The following is a 24,842-nucleotide window of genomic DNA, read 5'->3' on the forward strand; positions in this document are numbered from 1 at the left end:
CTATTTTGTTAATCAATACAGACGTTAAGATCTTTTCATCAGTTCTGGCCCATAGATTAAAGGGATTCATGGTTAACATCATAAAAAACAATCAAATTGGTTTTGTACAGGGGAGAGATCCAGTAGATAATTCTAGAAGACTGTTGGATTTAATTGACACAGTTCGAAGAAATAAAAAAGCTTTATTTCTATTGGCAGTGGATGGCGAGAAAACTTTCGACAGGGTCGGTTGTTTTTTTTTTTTTAAAGAAAACTATGGAAAAATTCGGTATACGGGGATGGATGCTTAATGCAATTCTTGCACTATATGAAGGTCCAACGGCAAGAACAGTGGCCCCAAACATATGTGCAGACTGGTTTACATTAAATAATGGAACGAGACAGGGTTGTCCCTTATCGCCCATTTTATATATTATGACAATGGAGATCCTCGCTATTAATATAAGAAATAATTCCCAAATAAAAGGTTTCAGATATAGAGATAAAGAATTTAAACTTAATTTATATGCAGACAATTTAATTTTGACCCTAACTGACCCTGTCGAATCCCTCGGTGCCCTGATGGAAGAGGTAAATAAATACAGTCTGATTTCAAACTATAAAATAAATGTAACTAAATCTACCTTCTTAGCTATTAACATCTCCAGGGAATGTAGTTTACATATAAAAGAAAGATATAATTTTAATTGTAATAAAAATAAACTCTTATCTGGGAATAACACTTACTGATGATTTAAAAGACACGATGCAAACAAATTTCTTAAAAACATTTAGATCAACTCATGAGTCATTAAAAAGATGGAGACAAATCGAACTATCCTGGTGGGGAAGAATTAATTTGGTCCTATCTTTTTCGTATGATCCCCCTAAGAATGCCCCAACCATGGTTAGCTATGATACAACGAGATAAACAATTTTATATGGAAAGGAAAAAGGCCAAGAATTAATAAAAACAACTCTTGATGCAGAAGAGTAGGAATGGAGGTATAAATTTTCCAAATGTGAATATTACCTATTTAGCTAATATGATGTTCCATATATATATATATATATATATATATATATATATATATATATATATATAAGACGCAACTTTTAAGTTCTGAGGAAGAGGGCTGGTTCCATTTAGAAATGGAGATGTCAGAAACGGAAAAATTGTATCAACTTATTTGGTTAACTAAACGGATGAAATAATTAAGAAAGTTTGTTCTTTAAATAATTGTTTGAAATCAATCCTGATGGAATGGGAAACGTTGAGGATTAACAGCGGAATAGATAACAAAATATTGGGAAACTCTAACTTTTGTATTATACAGTTAAGGATGAAAGATATTAATATAAGTGAGTGGACAGGGAAAGGCATTAAGTATATAAACCAAATAATATCAGGAGATAAAATCAAGTCATTTGAGAATTTGACACAAGAATTTTCGTTACCTAGGAAGGAGTGGTATAACTACTTAAGAATTCTGACTGCTTTATTAAAATATGAGATAGTACCGCAAATAGCCTCAAAAGCAAGAAGTGCTCTTCTTCAAATTGAAGGACCAATTACGAATGTAAATATTCAACAATGGAGCAAAGAACTAAATGTACAGATCTTTAAGACTGAATGGGATCAAGTATTAATGCAAACAAGTAAAATAATTAATTGTTTGAGTCTTCTTGAGGTACTATTTAAATTAATGACCCGCTGGTATTTAGTCCCCACCAGAATGTCTAAAATGTATACCTCCAATTCCCCATTGTGTTGGAGATGTAATGAAAAAGAGGGGACTTTTGGACATATATGGTGGGAATGCAGTAAGGTCAAAAATCTGTGGTATTTGGCCTTTGAAACATTGGAATATATTATAGAGGGAAATATTCCTAGAGGCCATCATAATGGTTTATTTCATTTAAATTTACAATCACTTCAATTTAAAGAAAAATTTATATATGTCCACTTACTTCGTGGCAGCGATAAAAATAATAATCGCAAGGAATTGGAAGAGTAGTGCAAATTTTACACAGGTCCAATTATACTCACAAGTCCAATATCAATTAACTATGGAGGCCTTGGGATACCAGTCAGGTAAAATTAGAGATGTCAGTAATTTTTGGAGGAAAAAAATGGAGAGTATAGATACTCAAATCCCTGGACAGAGTAATTAGAGTTTTTTCTTTCATTTTCTCTTTTTTTTTTAATAAAAGGTAATGAAATAGAGGGTCCACTGATATTCCCCAAGTAGAGTAAGCAATGCATGTTAGTGTCTGTTTTTGTAATGTGAGTTATGTCTGTCACAGTAATGAAGGATCATGAAGTCAACTAGCCAATGTTGTGGTGCTATATAAAGTAAGAAAAAAAATAAGGATGATCTGTATGGTTATACATAATGCACTTTAATTGTAGAGAAAAAGGATGGTTAAAATATTGGCATGTTTGGTGATCATGTTATTATGTTATATGGATTCATTTTATATGATAACATTTCTGAGCACAAGAGATTTGGAATATTCACTATTGGGAATCTGGCAATATATTAATTGTATATGCTATACAATGTGCGGATAATGGCTCCTTTTTTTATACTATTGTGGATGGAAATGTTTTGTATATGTGTCAAATAAAAATGAAAATAAAATAAAATAATGTAGATAAAATACAGGATATTACCAGGAACCGAGATTCTTTATTAGTGCATAGTCTTCATCTTTATCAGAGCATAGACTTCAATGTCAAGGCACTGGTGTGTGCTGGGAGTAGACTTATCAATCCTCCTAATTAGTTAATCCAGGTGAGTATGATAGGGTGAGAGAAAAGTTTAGTGGCTAGGGAGGCCACTAGAGGAGAAAATCATTAAGTTCACTTAAAGGGCCAGTAATAAACAAAAAAGTCCTTTGAAACATGACATTTACTTTTTAGCACCAAAAAAAAATTTGATTGCTTATTTCTCTATGGCACTGGGCTCAGGGCAGGGTACAAAAATGTAGTATAGCACCCACAAAAATAATCACTGTAGTTTGCAGATTCAACACCAGAATTATTTTCTAATCTGTCCCTCACAGCTGCAGCATCCTCTCCCTACACTAATAAGAGCTCATGTGACGTGCAGCGCTACATGACTGCAGCTTATATAGAGACTGGGTCACATGCTGCACTGGCCAATCACAGCCATGCCATTAGTAGGCATGACTATGATGGCTTCTAAGGGCACACAAGTCAAACGCTTGTTGATTGGCTGCCCTGCAGCTTTTCAAAACGCACCATTAAATAGCCGAACTTGAACCTCAACTCTAGTGTCTAATTGAACAGGTTTGTGGCATAATTTGTTCGGGTACCGAGGATTGTTCGCGCACAAGACATATTTTAGTTGAAATTTGTGTTTGACTTCCGAATTGTTAGAGAAAGGGATAGTTTGAGTACTGAGGTTCGACTGTATGTATGTAATATATATATATATATATATATATATATATATATATATATATATATATATATATACACACATATACACACACACACACACTTTTATTTTTACCAAAAATATGTGAACAGAGTGGAAAATATAGCATTAATATGACGCCTAGGGTGTCCCTTTACAGAGAATCACCAGTACCTCCTTTAAAATGTTAATATTCCGTTGAATAAAATATAAAAAGAAAAAACAACTGTAACCCGTGGTAACCATATTATGTGTGATTATCACTTTTCTTTTAAACATAGCTTAGAGGATACAGTGATGTAGATTTCTACATTTTTCACATACATGTATTTATTAGGTTCCCCTTTAACGAATAAAAACCTACCTTCAAATTAGCAATTGCAAATGTTGTTGCTACCCTTTTTTGCAATGCCCTTTTGGTTTCATTCAATTTCAGACACAGCTCGTGTTTATCTCTTGATTTTATTTTTTAAAATGTACATCACATAACAAAATCCTCCCATATATGCAGCATATTCTAAACATCAGAGACACTGCATTAAGGAAATTGTTTTCATTAAACCGAAATGTCAGGAACATTATAGAGAATGTTATATTTTAGGATAATATCTACAAACTGGAAACATAGCATGATCAGTAATTCAATAGTCAATTTTACACAATTCCTGGTTTAGTAAAGATGCCAGCCTGATATTCACACATGTAATGACCAACGTGGTCTGCAGTTTGAGAAGACGGTAGATGTAGCTGAAGTCTAAACGGCTCATCAAGGAAGAGTAGTCCGCAGATACAGATCTCTAATATAATGCTCGTTACCCAGTGTGTATTCATTTATCCACCCACTTACACACCATTTACTATTTGTGTTTCCATGGACATTGGGCGCTTTGCTAATATTTTATCTTTGTATTATAACTTCAACTTAATGAAGGTATACAAAAAAAAAAACCAAAAAAACAGGAGTCAGAAGAATCCTGAATCTTGTAACTGTTACACGCTAGAGAGAGAGGAAAAAAAAAAAAAGTTATTTTACAATATAAATATTTATGGTAATAAAGCATTGATGAGGGAGTGAGGGGGAATAAAAGTGACAAACACAACAACAAAGCCACCAAGACATCCTACACAAAAAAACTAAAACTAAAACTGCATTTTACCTGAAAGCCAACAGGCCCAAATAAAGTGCATTCCATTTCTAAGTTTATAACAACTAGCTCAATTGTCTCATTCATTCCTTACACGAATGCTGTTTTGCCAACATAATGGTGAATAATGACAGCGGTTTGGGAAGAAAACTGCTCCCCTAGCCCCACTCATGGGAAAAATAGTTCAAACATGTGGAATGCCAAGATTAGTCATTAGTACCAAACAGGGAAGATGCTGCCATGAAGGAATGCGAGGACTTTGAAGCAATTTTTCTATGTAGCTCAGAAAACTCAAGTGGCAAAATGTGCCAACCATGGGCACATTTTTATTAATAATATGCACAACTATTAAAACTGTTCTGTCAACTCCTCCTGCTTTCCCCCCAAAAAATAAGCATTTCATAAAAATAATATATTCATGAAATGCTAATAATGACTATGTAGGAATATTACTGAACTACTTTGTCTTATGTATATTTCCTTCACAAGACAAAAATGGGTGCAAAGAACAGGTTCAGTTAAGTAAAACCTACCTTTCCTGGCACCACGGGCCACTACAAGTTATGATGTCACCATCTGCGTTTTTTGCAAAATATGCACCCAGCCCCAAAAAAAAACCCAAATAAAAAAAAGGTGGCAGAGCGGCTATAAAGAAATAGGAAATACATTATTTGTAGTGTGTTATTACTGGAGTGGGTATCTTCTGTATCAAAATGAAGTTATAACAGCTAAATGGACATTCCATACTGATGTTGACCCATCTTTTATATACTGAATACTTTTAAAAAATCTGCACAAACATTCATGACTAAGATTTCCAGATCCACCAAATTTTCCTGGACACTTGAGTTCATGCAGCAGCAAGAATATCAGTTAGTTAATCTAAGTAGAGTCTTAAGGATCCTTGCTCACAATATATGAATCATATATACACACACACACTTTTATTTTTATTAGTTTTCATGTATGTTTAAATATTTTGGGGTGTAGTCACTGAACTGTTATTTGAGTATGTGTTCATAAGATGTTATATTATGCTTTCCGTGTCCACAAGGTAACCCTATGAGAAGCATTTGATTGGACACTACCCAGCACGAATATGAATGTAAGTACTGGGCAAAGAGGAGGCACATCGGGTTAGCTGCAAAAGCAATGTTTTACAGCTCATAAAAAGTAGGAATTTAGCCAATTCGTATATCTGCAGTTACTAATTACCTCCCCCATCATCCCCCCCCCCCCCCCCCAAAAAAAAAGTTTCCAATTGAACTGTATTGTTCAAATTAATTAAAAATATACATTTTGTAGACTTTCCTTTTAATGGGAAGCCAACGTTAGGGTGCCCTTTTAAATGCCTATCATTTAAAATGGGCACTTTAAAAATAAAATTTTTTATTGATCATCTAAAAAGAAACCATAATAAATTACTTACACACCTATGCTTTAAGAAATTGACCTTGTACCCAATAAAAATAATGGGACAAATGCTTTTATCGCAGGAAAAAAAAATTAATAATTTTAAAGGCCACTTTTTAAGTCTATATGAAATTATGTATACAATAAAATTGTCTTTTCAATAGTGCATCAAATAAAAACCACAAAGATGTGAATTAAAAGTGGGTGTTGAAAGGAAGCACATATATTGCATCCAGTATGTATTTGTACAATCCGAATGATCTAAATAAGGCCCAAAATGAAAGGTGCTGATAGAACATTGCATCAGAACAGAACAACTTAAATGTAGTGTTGTTTATATAGGGAATCATGATTATTCTTGCAGCAGTACGGCGTTTACTGGTTATTCCTATCTGGGCAGACAATTCCACTAGAAATACTAAAACACAAAATCAAGTAGGGAACGCCTCACCTTCTATACACAGAAACTAGCACAAAAACCCAGCATTATAAACGTTCTGTAAACAATATTCTACTTGTTCTCATGATGTTTTACTCTTCCACAATTGTCTAGTCTAACAATACTGCTGGAGCGAGAAAAACTGCTCTATGCAACAAAGCAGATGTGGATGGTTTAATGTTGTGGTTAAATAAGCACTTTATTTCCATGGCTTAGTATGGGGACTGCTGCTGCGCATGGTTCGGGAGCTGATCGAGCTGGCAGATGAGGGTAAATGGCTGTTTCTTGAGCTGCCCATTTTGGATTCCAGTCTTGCAGTTGATAAATGACTGGATCTGCCTGAAAACAGAGATATAGTGGTCGTTATGTACTATTTTTTGGACTTTATTAACCTTATATTGATTAGTATGAGACATTGAATTAGACTAAATATGTTGCTTCAATTGGTTGTAAATGTAGCCATCAGGTGACTTTAGTTCTAGTAAAAAACCTTATGGATAGAAATACTGTGGCATTCCACCGAGAGATAGTGTTCAACCTTTATTCTACAAATCCTTGGGGGCGGGTGGGGAGACAGGGAGGTGGGCACTATAGGGAGATATAGTGCCAGAAAAACAACTTTGTTTTCCTGGCACTATAATATCCCTTTAAATAAAAAAATCACAGCATCTACAATGGCATGTGCTGTAGTTGTTGTGAAGGAAAGCAGAACAACCAGCTTTATGTGTGTTCTCATTAGTCAGTTCTTAGGATATGCACATGTGTACCAGGTTGTACCTTTGGTATTGCCTCAAAGTGTGACCAGCACTGGACACAGCCATCAAATATGTATCAAAGATCCCATGTTATGACACCACTGGGGCAACACATGTGAGGGATACTATGTTTCTTTCTCCCCCCCCCCCCCCCCCCACTTTATACACATAAAAATATTGATAGCACTTACTGGCAGTGTCAATCGACCTGAATGTTTTCTCAAGATGCTGCTCTATCGTTTCCAGTTCTTCTGTAGTAAATCTCCATTTGTTCTCAGCAGGTATAATGACTTCTTTTGGAATGACTCTCTTGCGACCAGACTTTGGCTGTGTAGACTGTGGCAGGCACGTAACAGGGAATGTACCAGTTGTAAGACCTTCTGGGAATTTTTGTGCAATGACTTTTAAACCTGTATAAAGCAGCCAGACTATTAAAATGTGTTCTTGGTATTCAAGCAACAAATGCATTTCATCCGAATAGTTAAAATACCAATGCAATATTATAAAACGTTTAAAGGGACCCTCCACTGCCTAAATAAAATAAATAAGATCACTGTTTAGTCGTTATGTGCACAATGAAAATATGCATTTTTTTTTTCAATTTCAATATATACATATCATCCTTTTCCATTCCCACACAAGTTTCAATAATGATTATTATTATCGCCATTTATAAAGTGCCAACAGATTCCGTAGCGCTTTACAAGATTATTAGAGGGGGGATTTAACTATAAAATAGGACAATTACAAGAAAACTTACAGGAACAATAGGTTGAAGAGGGCCCTGTTCAAACGAGCTTACAGTCTATAGGAAGTGGGGTTTAAAACACATTAAAGACAGGAAATAGCAATCAAATAAGGTGGGAGTGAAGAGAGTAGAGTGCTTCCCTTTAAGAGAGAGCAAGATACAGGTATGTAAGGAAGAGGTTACTTTGGGAGGCCATAAGCTTTCCTAAAGAAATGGGTTTTAAGGCACTTCTTAAAAGATTGAAGACTAGGGGAGAGTTTGATGGCGGTTGGCAGGCTATTCCATAGGAAGGGAGCCGCCCGCGAGAAGTCCTGCAAGCGCGATTTGGCTTTACGGGTGCGAGCAGCGGAAAGGAGGTCACGGGCGGAGCGGAGAGGCCGAGAAGGGGCATGCCTATGGATCTGTGAGGAGACATAAGAGGGGCTTGAAATGTTCAGTGCTTTATAGGTATGGGTTAACACTTTGAATGGACTCCTATAGCATACAGGAAGCCAATGTAAGGACTGACAGAGGGGTGAGGTGTGAGAGGACCGACTAGAGAGGACAATCAGTCTGGCGGCAGAATTCATTACAGAAGGTAGCGGGGCAATACGGCTATTGGGAAGACCAATTAGGAGAGAGTAACAATAGTCCATGCGAGAGATTACTAGAGCATGGACAAGCTCTTTAGTAGCATCTTGTGTAAGAAAAGGGTGGATGCGGGCAATGTTTTTTTTAATTTTTTTAATTATTTTTGTTGTGCATGTTATGACAAAAGATCTTGCACAGCCACGACAGCATGGGCAAGTACAAAAATGACAGTAGGGAAAGACATCATCATGGCATATGTAAAAACAGCACAAATTTTTTAAGTTAAAGAGATCTACATGTTAACAGTGTATGTTCTCGTTTAGTTTAAGTGAGTTATATTTAAGATGAAACAGGCATGAAGAACAGGCGTATAAACAGGCTTATGACTCAGGCTTATGACTCAGGCTTATGACTCAGGCTTATAAGATAGGTTTAGAGAGCAGGCTTATAAAGCCGACTCATAGAGCAGGCGTAGAGAATGTGTCTCATAACATTTTAACGTTTTAAAGCGTGGCAGAGTAGACAGCATATTTTTATAGAAAACACATAAGAACATTCTGCTTTATGACATTAGTATAGTAGTTTAAAACATGTTAAGCTAGGCAATCGTGGAATTAGTTTGGTCTCGTTTAGGGATTATAATCCGTTGTTTGTTTTTGCAGGATTACCTGACATTAAGACAGTGTGCTATGTGGGGTGGAAGGTAGACGTAATGGTTGTTAGGACCAAGTAAATCATGGTGGCACTAAAGCATGTGTCATGCCATTATAGTCAGCACCGGTCCCCAACACAGTCCTCTTTGTTCAGCCTATGCTGCCCCTGGAGGTTGGACAGGTGTGCTGGGAGTGAGGTAGGCCGCATCTCCATGGTGCCGAGAGTTCTCCCTTGTGACCCCGGAATTCGCAGGCTCTGTCTCGTGGGACCGCCATTATGGCGCACATTGGAGTGTGCCGCCGTACGGTCATTGGTATGGTGAGTAAGTCCAGCAGCAGAACTGGGGGGGAGTGGAGACTGTGTGGGGTAATCGGAGGAGGTTTGGGGTGCGTCGCTTGAGTGCCTTTGGATCCACCAATTCCCGACTCTGGGCTGGGTAAGTCGTCTGGGGGGTCCCCTTTGTTTGCCACGGTTGTGGGTTGGAGTGTGCAGGGTTGTTGGTCCGGCGGTTCTCCGTTTGTGACAGGGTCGGACGTTTGAGCTTACTGGCCCGTCTGGAGCCCCGTCCATGTCGGCGCCAGTTCCTTGCTCTGGCTAGGGGTGGGGGTGTACGTCTGCTTAGGATTTTTGTCGGCAGTACCTTAGGTGAGCTTGTGGCCTTTCTGAGTGCCACCACTTGTTGCCCCTTGGCCGCCAGCTTCTCCCAGAACGCGGACAGTATAGCTTCGAGTTTGGTCGCAAGGTCGGGCCTGTCCTCGTCCTGACCGCATGCGGCGTCGGCCATTTTGCGGGGCCGTGTCTCATATCTCTGCCCTCTTGCTTCTCTCTTGGCGTTCAGTGCCTGGGTGATTTCTCCTGACGTGTGACCGGGATAACCCCCTCCGATCCGGGGGGTGGGGGGAAACGGGGTGCTCGAGTGTCAGAGTCTCTGGTTTGTTGGTTGGGAGAGCGGCCGTCTCCGTCTCTTCCCTCCCTCGTCGCTTGCAGGCCCCAGCTAGCCATCTTGGGTTCCCGTTCACCGAAACTCTCGGGAAAAGTGTCAGCTGTATCACCAGGTTTCTTTTTATGTGGGCAACAGCTCCCGGTTCAATATGTGGCCCGGTTCCAGCGAATTATCGGTGGTTAGTGGTGATTCCCTCGGGAGCTCAGCTTTCAGGCGTCTGCTCTGCTCGCTGGCTTGGCCCCGCCCCCCGCGGGCAATGTTTTTAAGGTGGAATTGGCATGATTTGACAACAGACCGGATGTGAGGCTCAAATGTGAGGCCAGAATCAAAAGTAACACAAAGACAACGTGCTTGTAAGGTTGGGATGATATTTGTATTACTGTAGCTCTGATGGTATATTTATTTCACATACCCAGGGGTAGATTGTTTTTAAAATTCTACCTGTCCAAGGGATTACAGTTGTAGCCCAATCTACTTGTCTTGACACAAAATAAATTTATATTGGAAAAATTGGAGCCCCCAACAAGAAGCCTGGATATATATTAAAAAAAGGAAAAATAGATTATTATTTTGACCCTTCAAGGGAAAGAAGGCTCGGTGCAAGGTTGCAAATACATTAAGAGGGCTTACAATAACAAATCGCCATTAGTGAGTGACAAGTTAGCCCTGGGGAGTAGACTATGGCTTGCAGTGGTGAGTAACTTTTAAGGCCTGGCTAGAAGCGCATGACTTAAAATTTTATTCGGGAAGGAGGTTTGCTTGAGTAATCGAATGTTAAGTCAAGAATTGTTGGTCGAAAAAGCAGTAATCAGCCATTGAGCCCAAATCCCTGTATACACCAGCACCCCATCTTGTAATTCTTCAAGCAGTCTCAACTCTTCCATCTTTCTATACCAGAGGTAGAATGGTGGGCTGATGTCCTGCCTCCAATACAAGGGTATTAGCTGTTAAGCTACATTGAGAATAAATATGGTGAGGAATTTCTACGAATACTTAGTTAGAATTTTTTGCAGATTTGGGGTTTATATAGTTTATTCACTATTATGCAGCTAAATGATGTCCATTAGGACCTGAAATGTTCTCCTTTTTTCACCATGTCTATCAACAATACAATTTAAGAATGCTAATAACAGCAAGCAAGTTTGACAACAATTATTTAATCATATGATTGCATGTCTCAGAGTAAATTTTTCCTACATTTGAAATCTTGGTCAAAAACATAATTTTCTATATTGAGCACCACTGTAAAGTAAATCACCCATCGCAAAAAAGGTACCGTAATTGAATTAGATAACGTACCTCCAGACAGCATGAAAAGGTTCTCAAATCCTCTCTCACACATTGTGGTGGCTGCTTGACTTGCCATCCTCTCATCTTCATCATACAAGATAATTATTTTACCATGAGCATTTTTCTAAATACATGTGGTCAAGTGAAATTAATGATTTGCAGGTTTCTTCATTCGTTATATGTACAAAATATAACTTTACATGTCAATGTACACATATATAAAACACAAACACTTTTTGGTTGGTTTTATGCAGAGACACTAGTCTACTAAAACTTGGAAACTTTATAATATTTTATTCTAAGTGTTGAGATTTTATATTCATTTGCCAATTTGCTGGAGCTCAATGAACATGCATCTGAAATATTTTACAGAGCAACAGCTACTTGGCACTTTTTTACATGGAATCAACATGGCAGACCATATCTTTAAGTCTGTACTCAAATTCCACTGTGTAGTGGGAGCATATGCTGTACGTCTAGAAACAAAATGTATCCTGGAGGACTGTCAGGCAGTGTTTAGCATAGTCCGGTAAAATGAGAGTTCATTTTACTGTGCTCAGACAACAAAACCATTTGAACCTTTGTTTAAAAAAAAAAAAATATATATATAATAATAATATATATATATATTTATATTTTATGTGTGTGTATATTGATTACATTAAAATGGTGAATGATATCAAAAAAGTCATCTGGGTATGAATTATATGTTCAACCAGTAATCGTTGCAATTAGTTCTATTTATTGTTTCGCATTAGCTTTCCAAATCAAGTGAAGAATTCAGATTATTTTAACAAAGTTCTAATGCATGGGCAAGGGAGAAATGTTCTCACTAATAACCAAAGAGGCCTGCAGAACATTTGCAACGTTTTTTTTCAAGTCACTGCTTATTTGGTTTATGGATCTAAATTTATTTTCTGTTAAAGAAGTCTAACCCCATGATTACAGGTATAGGAGGTATGCTTTTTGAAGTGCGTGCATGATCCCTTTTACTCAACATACAGCTCCTGTGCCTGCTAGAATGGCAACCTATCTTATGAAAAGTATTCTATAGAATGAACCAAATACATAAAAAAAAAAAAAAAAAAAAAATTATCTACAGGGTTCTTCCACTAATGAATGAGGTTCAGTGCAGGCAACCCCAATTGGCAATAGTCAGCTTCTGCATCACCATGCTGCAAGACTCTCTAGCCTGATTTGGCAGGAGAAGGGTAAAATGACATACCGGAGTGCAGATGCATGCACGGTTAAGATAAGCCTTTGTCTGAACGATTTAACTCTTGCTTAAATTAAACAAATGTCAAAAGTGACTGTAAACCATCTACAATAAACCACACAAAGAGTAACCAGGACTACTAGTGCTTTTGTCACTATAAACAGCAAACATAAAAGGATACAAACTCCAAGATGTCATGTGTGAAGGGATTCATAGTCCTTGAAAGCATTGCTATGGGGTAACTATGAGCTGCAGAGAGAATAGACAACAATGGTCAACAAATAACATACTCTGTAACAATGTACCATGACAAGACAAAAAACAGTGGCATCACAAGTTTAGAAGTACTGAAAAAAAAATGGGGAAAAAAAAAAAAAAGAGGGACAATGGCTCCAGTTAAAAGGTGTGAGATACATAAGCATTTTAACCATACATTTGAAAACAGGTTAGGTTATAAAAATGTGGGGCTCGGGATGTCCGCGGAGGGTAAGAATTTGGGCTCCCAGGAGGACACAATCAGTTTGGCTTCCCTTATTGCAAAATGTGTTTAAAGGGCCACTATAGTGCCCTGAGGGTGCCCCCACCATCAGGGTCCCACTCCCGCCGGGCTGGATGGAGAGGAAGGGGTTAAACTTACCTCTTTCTCCAGCACCGGGCGGGGAGCTCTCCTCCTCCTCTCCAGCTGAATGCGCATGCGCGGCAAGAGCCACGCGCGCATTCAGCCAGTCTCATAGGAAAGCATCCATAATGCTTTCCTGTGGACACTGGCGTCTTCTCACTGTGATTTTCAGTGAGAAGCACGTAAGCGCCTCTAGCGGCTGTCAATGAGACAGCCACTATAGGCTGGATTAACCCTAATATAAACATAGCAGTTTCTCTGAAACTGCTAGGTTTATAGAAAAAAGGGTTAGTCCTAGCTGGACCAGGCACTCAGACCACTTCATTAAGCTGAAGTGGTCTGGGTGCCTATAGTGGTCCTTTAACCCTTTTCAAAAGTTAGAGTTTATATACCATACTACAAAAAGGACCCCTTAAGGACACATGACATGTGTGACATGTCATGATTCCCTTTTATTCCAGAAGTTTGGTCTTTAAGGGGTTAAAGAAAATCACATTTCTTAATTTCTCACACTATTTTTAGATTTCATGCATATTAAATTACTTTTCATATATAAATATGTGATGTAAAAAGTAAGCCATATTTCTCCTGAACAAAATGATATACAATAAGTGTGGTGAACTTAAAATGAAAGGCGAATTACGGTTTAACAGACATCTAGCTCAAATTCTAGGTTTTGTTTTGGTTCAGAACTTGGACAATTACTTCTGTTCTTATGGGGTTAAATTGGATTTTTTTTTTTTATCTCCTGCAACAACCCCCTGTGTGTGATAAGGTTCAATAAACAGAGCAAGACATAATAATTTCACTGGGCTGTAAGATGTGATTGATTTTTTTCCCTACAGAGGGTATGCGAGTCACAACAAAGGGAGGTGTGGCAAGGGCTGCATAAACAGAAACAAAACTGAGCAGTGATCCTGGGATCGACACACCAAAACTGCTTCATTAAGCTACATTTGTTTTGGCGCGGAGAGTGTCATTTTAATATCTGAAATTAAGATTCTACTGCAGAAATTCCAGAGTTGAATAGCTATGTTGAAAACATTAGGGTTGTCACTTTGATTATGATCAGCAAACTATTGGTAGTATTAACCCCTTAAGGACACATGACATGTGTGACATGTCATGATTCCCTTTTATTCCAGAAGTTTGGTCCTTAAGGGGTTAAGGATTTAATATTAAACATCTGGAGCACTGACCTCCAACTATGTGGCACTGTTCATAGCAGTCTTTATCCCTCACATCAAGCAGGAGGAATGGGCAGTCTGTGTATGGCTTGTCCAGAGATTGTGGACTTGGTGAGGGTTCTTTCTTAAGAGTTTTGATTTGTGTATTTCCAAGATCTAATTCTCCAACACCACTTATTAGGCTGAAATAAGAAAGCATAAAACATGTGTCACATAAACAAAAACATTAGTACCGTATATACTCGAGTATAAGCCGACCCGAATATAAGCCGAGGCCCCTAATTTTATCCCAAAAAACTGGGGAAACTTATTGACTCGAGTATAAGACTAGGGTGGGAAATGCAGCAGCTACTGGTAAATTTCTAAATAAAATTAGATCCTAAAAAAAATATATTAATTGAATATTTATTTACAGTGTGTGTATAATGAATGCAGTGTGTGCGTATGTGTGTGTGTATGAGTGCAGCGTGTGTGTATGAGTGCAGTGTGTGTGTATGAGTGCAGTGTGTGTGTGTGCATGAATGCAGTGTGTGTGTGCATGAATGCAGTGTGTGTGTGCATGAATGCAGTGTGTGAATGCAGTGTGTGCAGGGCCGGTGCAAGGATATTTGCCGCCGTAGGCAAAACATTTTTTGCCGCCCCCTCCCCCCCCCATATGTCCTGACTTCCCCTCCTCCTCCCTCAGTGGTCCTTACCTCCCCACCCCCGTGTTCCTTCACTCCCCCCCCCAGTGGTCCTGACTCACCCCTCCCCTAGTGGTCCTTACCCTCCCCTCCCCTAGTGGTCCTTACTTCCCCCTCCCCTCCCATAGTGGTCCTTATCCCACCCCCTCCCTCTCCTAGTGGTCCTTATCCCCCTTCTCCCTCCCATAGTGTTCCTTATCCCCCCCCATCCCTCCCATAGTGGTCCATATACCCCCCCCCTCCCTCCCATAATGGTCCTTATACCCCCCCTCCCTCCCATAGTGGTCCTTATACCCCCCTCCCTCCAATAGTGGTCCTTATCCCCCCTCCCTCCCTCCCATAGTGGTCCTTATCCCCCCCTCCCTCCCATAGTGGTCCTTATACCCCCCTCCCTCCCATAGTGGTCCTTATAACCCCCTCCCTCCCATAGTGGTCCTTATACCCCCCCTCCCTCCCATAGTGGTCCTTATCCCCCCCCCCTCCCTCCCATAGTGGTCCTTACCCCCCCCCCTCCCATAGTGGTCCTTATACCCCCCCTCCCTCCCATAGCGGTCCTTATACCCCCCCTCCCTCCCATAGTGGTCCTTAACCCACCCCCTCCCTCCCATAGTGGTCCTTATACCCCCCCCCCCTCCCATAGTGGTCCTTATACCCCTTTTTTTTTTATTATTAATTTTTTTTTTATTATTTTATTTATTTATTTATTTTTCGTCCCCCCTCCCTGCTTGATACATGGCAGGGAGGGGGGCTTTCCTTCCCTGGTGGTCCAGTGGCAGTTCAGTGGGGGGGGGGGGAGGGGGGCTGGCAGAGCTGTAACTTACCTGTTCTGCAGCTCCTGTCAGCTCTCTCCTCCTCTGCGCCGTCCGTTCTGCTCTTCTGTCAGCTTACACTGTAAGTCTCGCGAGAGCCGAGATTTACACTGGGAGCTGACCGAGGTGCTGACCGGACGGCGCGGAGGAGGAGAGAGCTGACAGGAGCTGCAGGAAAGGTAAGTTACAGCTCTGCCAGCCCCCCTCTCCCCCCAGTCTGTATTATGGCAATGCAAATTGCCATAATACAGACTCTGACTCGAGTATAAGCCGAGTTCCGGTTTTTCAGCCCAAAAAATGGGCTGAAAAACTCAGCTTATACTCGAGTATATACGGTATATTCTATGCAACTTGAAGCAAAAAAAAAAAAGTCTAATTGCCTAGATAATAATATTAAACAATGTATTAAAATAATCAGAAAAGGTTTGTTTATACAGTGTAACCATACTGCTGGTATAACTCAGACGCATGGACGACAATTCTAATTTACTATTGGTCTAATGGTCAAATCTGACTTTTTTTTATTGTTTTAAAAAAAAAAAAAATAACTCTACAAGCCCTCAGGTCTGCTATATATGCCTCTCTGCAGTCATGCAGGGTGAGACCTTGAATGAGAGCGTAAATTGATCACTCTCAGCCACTGAGCTAAGCCCTGCACAACTGAATTTAACTCGGTGAAGAGAGCTTCTGGCTGCAGAGGAGCAGGACCTTGTAAACCCCAGGTTGGAAGTCAAACCTGTACCAAACAGTGCGCCAGATTATAGTGTATGGAGTGTTCCTTTAAAAGACAAGTTTTTTTGTTTTAATAAGCAGCAAATACTTAAAAATATATATATATATTTATACAAACCAAAATAAAACCAGCTATGTGATAAATGTTTATAAACCTACAATAAACTTGGTCAGATTGCATTGAAGGGCACGCCTCTCAGCTAAGGGAGTCTCTTCAGCCTCCACCCCTACTTACCATGTCCATCTCAATTTCACCCCAATCCACTAATGACAGAAACAGGGAACCATTGTGCAGCAGCAGGAGAGAGAAACCCAACACCTGAGCCTGCATTGCATGCATCACACTGATCAGACTCCATCTCTGTCAGGAAGTTACAAGGTGAAGAGAGCTTCCAACTACACATGTGTAAATCTGTCAGGCATGCCCAATGCACCCTTCCTGCAATCCTAGGGATACGCTGATTTATTAGATCAGTTGGCTACATCAGTGCCTTTCTGGAGTGGGTGTGAAAAGCATGAGAAAACAAAGCAGGTAAATTGGACCCCCCCCCCAAAAAAAAAAAAAAAAAAAAATCACATTTACCTGCTCTTTTTTTAGCCTGCAGAGTAAGGCAACTGCCTCATTAAAACTAAAGCTTTGTCTCAAAGTGATGCATGCCCCTGTAAAGGGCAACCTCTATTTAACCTTTAATAAGGTGAATTGTCAGGGAATATAGGACTAGATTCGTTAGTTTATTATATCAATTAAAGGGCTATGTCATTTCTCTGGAAATAACATCACTGGTAAAACCCACCACCTTTCCTAACCTCTCCCACTCTCCTCCATGCATCCTTCTCTCACACCTCCTGATGTTCCCACCCCAATACTCTTTCTGTTCTTCTCCCTACCATTGGAGAATCTTATACGAGATCACATGCAGATTAAGCAAACTATGTCGCACAGGTTACCTGTCTTCCTCAGAGCATATCACGCGAATACTAATGTCATACTAGTTCATTACTACTTATATTTAAAAAGAATGACAGATGCTAGGTATGATTCAATTACCATGCTTTAACATTGTTGTTCAAGTTCTAACACAAGAATCTTATGGGAAACGTGAAGTTTTGTAGTAGATTGATATCTTGGTATAAGGACCATATGAAATATAAAACAAACAATAAAAGGGTTTATTGTATAAAAGCCATTTTTGATAAAGTGCTTTGAGACTAAGTGGTTAGGGTAACCTTTGATGATGTTCCAACAGGAGCACTTGTTCTATATTATAGAGACATGTTCTATAATAAAGTTTTATAAAAAACTTTTTTTTTTTAAAAAGAGGGGAGTCATATCACCATGACGTCATTTTGGCACCAAAACCTCAGCACCCATCTCCCTGAGCCCCCATGCCCCCTCCACCTCAGCACACACGCCCCCTTCACCTCAGCACCCATGCCTTCTTCCACCTTTTGCACCCACCTTAGTCCCATGCCCCACTCAGCACCCATCTCCCTTAGCACCCGCCTGGACTCCCTGCCCCCCTCCACCCACCTCAGCACCCATCTCTCCCATCAATTCTAACACAACGTGTTGACATACAGGAACACATCACAAGTAGCATCCCACACACTGAACCCCACAAATCGCCTACAAACACATATTTGGAGGCCACTTGTATGATTGAAAACAAATGTGGGGGATGCTGCGTGTGATGTCACCAGCAAACAGAGGGGGAAAAACTGTGCACCAGAAGGGGGCCCCTGGTCTCCCATAGCCCAAGGGCCCTGTGAGTTGTCAGTCCGCCCCTTCATACACTTGTATTGTTTATTTCCTCCAAAATATAATGAACAAAACCTAGAGCTGCCAATATTGAGAACATATTATACTGCAGTAATAGTATGCATGGTGTCAAGACCAAGAACCACATTCAGCTTAGGTAAGAAACCTGTAGTTTATTTACCTCTGCAAAGTAGATCGCGCAGAATGCAGCGACTCCCCTCCTCCTTCATTATCAAGTATCTGGATGGGACTTAAAGCCACACTGTTAGGGCTTCCTTTACCATTAGTTCTGTTTGTTGCAAGTTCTGTATCTGCTTCGGCTATAACAGAGTCATTGTCTAGGAGGAAAAAAAATGTGATTGAAGGAAAAAAAAAAAGAAGTAATTTCTAATTTATTTTTATTGTCTGTATTACTGGGGGGCAAGTTCACTGTTAGCATAAGTGACCTGGGTGTCTAGATTTTTTTTATTTGGAATTTAAAATCAGTACAAGAAAAAGTAAGCAATTTTAAGTTGGATATATAATGCATTAGAAATACAGGGGCATTTTTTGCCATTATCTCCTTTAAAAGGAGCGGGCACAAAGGGGTGCCACAATATAGTTTGCCAGTGCTATGATCATATGACCATAGCGCCGGGAACCGTGCCTGGCTCTCCCCTGCCGGCTCTGCAGGACCGGAGGGGAGGTCAGAGATCTCCCTCTCCGGTCCGCTAGCACCAGGGTAGGGAGGGAGAGATGACACGGGGGAGCTCTAACCTGCAGCTCCGCCGGGTTCTACTCTTGCAAGCTCAGAGCTTTGCCGCGGTTACCACGGCAATGCTCCGAATCTCGCGGGGCGGGAGGGATATGAAAATATTTTCATTTTTTTAAAATATATTTGTAAATTTACCTTTCTACCCCCACATAGACACAATAGCTCTCCCATACACACAAACTGTACCTCTAATACAACCTGTCCCCCCCACACACAAACTGCCCCACATACCACTACATCCTACACACACACACACAACAACCTTCACAAACACAATGCACCCCCGTACACTCCCTGCACCCTACACACACACACTCACACAAACTGTACACCTCATGCACAAACACACTGTACCCTTCACACACTACATCCTTCACAAACACAATGCACCCCCGTACACTCACTGCACCCCTCAAACGCACACATATTGCACGCTTCACACAAAATACTGCCTTTATCCCCTACTACAGCCCCTTACCCGGCAGATCCCAGGTAAGTTGTCAAACTGTTCTTAACCCCTTAAGGACCAAACTTCTGGAATAAAAGGGAATCATGACATGTCACACATGTCATGTGTCCTTAAGGGGTTAAACAGTTTGACTACTTACTCTCAGAGGGCACTACGGCACTACTGGCACCATCACCACTACAACGTGCTGCAGTGGTTATTGTGCCTGGATTGTTTCTATTAAAAAAGAAATAAATAAATAAAAATCTATCCCAAGATTACATACTGGATCTGCGCCTAAACGGCAAGCATTTCTGCCAAACATTGGCCCAGTATATGCCGCTGCGCTGTACATATATACAACCTAGGAAATTTGTTTGACTTGGGGCGCCTTGGAAAAATATTGAAATATTAAGGGCGCCTTGAACCTAAAAAGTATGAGAACCACTGGTCTAAGCAACTATTGTACCCAGTGTAGTGGTTGCAATGTTGAAAGCATATGGGAACAGCCTTGTTTTATGCAAGGGGAGATTTTATTTTTGGCAAATCACAGTTTGATATACAAATGGGAAATGGAGCCTATAGAAAGAAAAAAAAATTAAAAAAAATCTTTATGATAGCTAATGGACTTCTTCTTACAACATCTCTAGATGTTTCCATAATTAGATAGCTGACATACAATACTTTAACAATCAAATATTCATTACCTTCCATCCTCTGCAGCTCCTCTCTGGTCATTTCAGCAACATCACTGTCTTCAGATACAGATGCAACCTGAAGAACCTGAGTACAGCAGACAGTTATCCCATAATTATTAATTTAAAAACAGCTTTGCTATGAAGAATATATAGAGATCGTGGTCCTTTTCAAACTTGCTCTGGGATCCACAAACAATACCATACGATTACAGAGTATGAAACATAAAACATGGATCTGTAGCAATCATCCACCTAGATCCTTAAGAACAAAAGCCTGAATTGTTTTTCCTTTAAGTAGAGGCATTAGGAAGGATACTATTCAGTCTAAAACCGAATTGTCCCTTGGAAAACAATTTGCCCAGGAGTATCCTAAGGTGTTCTGTGTCTGATGCAAGTTCAGTCATGTGCAATGAAGCTTCATGAGCCAGTTTGAAAATCAAAATGATTGCCAGGCCCAGTTCAGAGCCAATTACTGTCGTAAGGGAGCGCATAAGGGTCTGTAACTCCAGCAGGTGGAGATCACGGTCAGTGCTCCATTGCGAATTCAGCCCTTTGAAGTAAATCAGTGGGTATCTGTTGTAAATCAAGCAAGATGATGGGAACAATAAAAGTAATCTGCATCTCCCAGAGATGCAGATTGCACACTCCATGCACAAGACCACCAGAGATAACGTCTATCTACACTAAAAAGCAAATAGGGGTGGGGTGGAACTAATTAGGAAAAAAGAAAAACCCTAATAAATGTAAGAAATCTTAATACATTCTCATCACATACACAGAACTCATAATTAACTCCCAACTCCCATTACACGTGCATGCTCCAGCCCTCTCACACAATTCCCAAAACAGAAACGCAGGAAAATCAAAAGAAAACATGTGCTATTTTTTGGGGGGTGCTAAAAGTTGAAAGACATTATGTTCGTTGTCATGGTGATTAGTCTTAATTTAGCACTTTGCCCCAGAACAGCACCTACTTTTGCCTTTATAAATCTCCCCCATGGTGTCACACGTCTGCTGTTGCTTGCAAGTACATGGCTTTGCTAAAATGTGCAGCTCTTAACATCTATTTAAAATAGATTGTTTTCGGTTTCCTGCACACAAAATGCAGAGAAACCTTCATTTTAAAAAACAAAAAACAAAAAAAAACATGCTCAATCTTATATTTTCTAGATCACAAAAGGGGAACTGCTAAATCTTCTGGTTTTGATTTATGGAATCAACAATTGTTTTCAATACTAAAAAATATATCAGAATTCAAAAGAAAGTTTCAATTCAGTTTCAGTTTCTTCTCTTTAATTTCACTAATTTGGACTAATTGTTGTAAATTGATTGTCAACTCATGATTTAGTTAAACAACAAAAAACCTTATTGATAGACATTTTCAAAACAGTAAATTGACACTAAAAGTAAAACTGTAAACTGACACTGCCTTATTGAGAAGAGGAAAAAAAGCCAATTACCAGCTGGGCAAATGTGGTAACCTTAATCCTCTTGAACAATTCATCTTTTTTGTACCGATAATCTGCAAAACAAAAACGTTGGTAAGAAATGAGAGTGCCCAATAGCCCAAGAAAGAGAGATATATAACAGATCATGAAAAACACATATTTAAATTACACGAATGGTATATTTCAAGAAAAAAAAACAAAAAAAAAACCAACAACATGTTAATAGGTTTGATAATGTGAACGTTTATTTTACATATGATAGAATACGAAAATGTCTCCCAAATTAGACCAATTACCAAATTAGGTTGACATATAAGCAGACTAACAGAATATAAAAAGGTGCAGCAATGGAAAATATATTTTTATGAAGCATATCAAAAAAGGCAAGTTATTATCCTGCAGAATGGTATATAAAAAAAAAAAATATATATATCATGGTAAAGTCAACCAACTGCAAAAAACAAAACTAAATGACAAGCCTTACATATTTTTAATTATTATTATACTTTATATCTAAATTAGGAACACATTACGCAGTGCTGTACATGGGTATAATTGGTACAGGTAAACAAAGGTACAATACGTTTGAGACAATACAACATTTGACAAATACAGGAGGTGATTGAGGGCCATGCATGTATCTAAAAGGGAGAAAACTGAAAAATCAAACATAAGCAAATCAGGTTACCAGAAGTATAATAGTTCATGACATTTCATGCAATCTTGCATGTATGTGAAGCAATACAGAACCTAAAAAAAATAAAAAAATAAAAAAGGAATGTGCGATATCCCCTTTTCAACATGAATGCACCAACCCACTTTACAACAACGCCAATTATTTAAAACTGCTTTAGGCATACCACTCTAAGACACCATGGCAATCAACAACATTCCAGAACCTTTAGACTAAATTACACATACCTGGTTCTGCCTGACTGGGAGCTTCATCAGAGCTTTGGGACATTTTTTTGATAAAGTTTAATAACTCAATGCAAGGTGCGGAAAAGCCCCAACGCACAGCTGAATCTTAGGAAGCTACTAAGCACAGTTAGTGTATTAAAATGTCCTAAATCTAGCCCCAGATTCTCTCATTATGCCATACCAAAGGACAGCCAGATCTTTTGTTCAGTTTTATCAGATTTGTATACTTTCAGCCATCATATTCGCATAGTTGTTCTCAAAGCAGACAGAATTACTGTACCCAGTATTTGATTTCACATTGATAGGAGGAATCCTTACCAATACACAAAAGTGCCCATTCTAATCAACCTAGAAATGTCTACATTATACTGCACATGAGAATAGACACAGATTTGTGTGTGTTCCAACCAGTGTTGAAACAAGGGGAAAAAAAAAAAAAAAAAAAAGGAGAAACCTGATGTTCCCTGAGGGAATTAAGTTCTGGGCAGCAACAAAACATCATTTATTAAGCTGCCAGTAAAAAGAGCACTGCAAATTGTTTGGACATTTAAACGAGAAAGAAATGATTGTGCTGCAAGACTAGATTTCTCACCAAATGGGTTAAATATTGTAAAGCATCAATTGCAAAAAAAATTTAATGTCAGTATAAACCCATGGCTAAGACCCAAAAACTGGTTGCTCCTAGGCAGGAAACAGGTATTTCAAATACATTGCACCAGAAATGCTCCATAGCACACTGCAGTACCCAAGTCGGTTAAAATGCTGGACAGTACAGTAGACCCCACATTTTCTGTTTAAGAGGAATGCAGGCTGGATGAAGGGGTTGTCTTCAATGTGCGGTGTACTGGAAGTCTGACCACTGTCAAAGGAGTTATTGTCCACAGCATCTTGAATACCGGTAAACCCAAGTCCTCTTAAATGTAAAATATGGGGTATACTCCTTTACCTAGTGCCAAAAGTTCCCACTTAGGCTATCACAACCCTAAATATACCAGTGGTATTTTTTTTTTTACTATAAGTGCTTCATCCAGCCCTGACACCCCCAATGTACTCCAAGGCACCATAACAACTTAATTGAATTTAGTGTTCATAATAGGCTATAGAATTCCTAAACGGGTTTTCCTCTCCATAATAAACATGGTCTTAAGGGACACGATGGGCACCCAGACCACTTCAGCTCATTTTTACATTGCAGCACTAAGTCTGCCTCCAGTGGCAGTCTACCAGACAGCCACTAGAGGCACCTGCTGCTTGCTAGGCAACTTTTGGTCGCCTGACCTTGGATGTCCTCACACTCTGCATGAGGACATCCAGTGTCAGAGAAATTCCCATAGGAAAGCATTAATTAAAGGCTTTCCTATGCAGAGGGACTAATGCAGTTGCGGTACTCGCCACACATGTGCATTAGGTCCCCCAAAGGGATGCAGAGCACCAACACTCCACCGAGGGACGACAGCACTGTGATCAGGTAGATAAAGGATTTTAACCCTTTATTGCCGAGGTGGCGCGAGGGAGTGGGGAGGCAAAGGGAACTATAGTGTTAGGAATACAGGTTTATAGTATCCCTTTAATGACATTCGATTTGGTATGCGATTCATCAGTTTCTATGACAGTATTTAAATTTAATAGGTAAGCCACAATTGAAGTCTGTATTGACTGACAATATTTAGTAAAATACTTACAGCAGGCAATACTTTTTGTAAGCCAATTGTTGCCATCCTCAACATACTTTCAGAGGTGTACTTATTGGCAAATGTATTTGCTTAAGATGCGGTTGCTCTATTGAGCACATTTGAGAAAAATGTATAGAAGTTAAAAGAACATTTAAAACAGAAAGGTTACACACACACACATATCAAAAAGGATGCTACGTTTCTAAATGCAGAGGTAAGGAAAATTATTGAAGGAAACTGGAAGAAAAATTTAAGAATTATTTTTTAATAAAGGATTGGGACACACATTGTTTGCACCCAGGGCCATCAACAGAGGGTACAAGTAGTACCCTTGTAAAGGGTCTTGTCCAGCAGAGCTGCCCACATGGGAATGTGTAGAGCTTAGTAGTCTGTTTGGGGGAATAAAGGGAGCGCTTTATCAGATGGGAGCCTGCAAGCTCCTTCACAGGTGGCTGTGGTGGAGGATGTTCTATCATAGGTATCACTTCCTGTTTGCATTAACCTTGTAGCAAG

The 24,842-nt window shown here is 39.5% G+C and overlaps 1 protein-coding gene across 1 annotated transcript in view; it reads right to left on the minus strand.

Moving 5' to 3' along the window:
• Positions 1–5,870: 5,870 nt before the first annotated feature.
• The window catches only part of CEP41 (centrosomal protein 41), a 32,773-nt gene continuing 13,801 nt past the window's right edge, over positions 5,871–24,842 (minus strand). Inside the window, exons 4-11 of the mRNA XM_063445467.1 lie at positions 21,748–21,809; positions 20,297–20,372; positions 18,569–18,725; positions 14,417–14,586; positions 12,780–12,847; positions 11,392–11,506; positions 7,369–7,587; positions 5,871–6,761 (exon numbers count right to left, since the gene is read on the minus strand). Of these exons, the coding sequence (XP_063301537.1) occupies positions 6,622–6,761; positions 7,369–7,587; positions 11,392–11,506; positions 12,780–12,847; positions 14,417–14,586; positions 18,569–18,725; positions 20,297–20,372; positions 21,748–21,809 (1,007 nt within the window). The 3' untranslated portion in view covers positions 5,871–6,621. The remainder of the gene's footprint in view (positions 6,762–7,368; positions 7,588–11,391; positions 11,507–12,779; positions 12,848–14,416; positions 14,587–18,568; positions 18,726–20,296; positions 20,373–21,747; positions 21,810–24,842) is intronic.

The sequence above is a fragment of the Pelobates fuscus genome, chromosome 3 (genome assembly GCF_036172605.1).
Source record: "Pelobates fuscus isolate aPelFus1 chromosome 3, aPelFus1.pri, whole genome shotgun sequence".
Taxonomy (NCBI): Eukaryota; Metazoa; Chordata; class Amphibia; order Anura; family Pelobatidae; genus Pelobates; species Pelobates fuscus.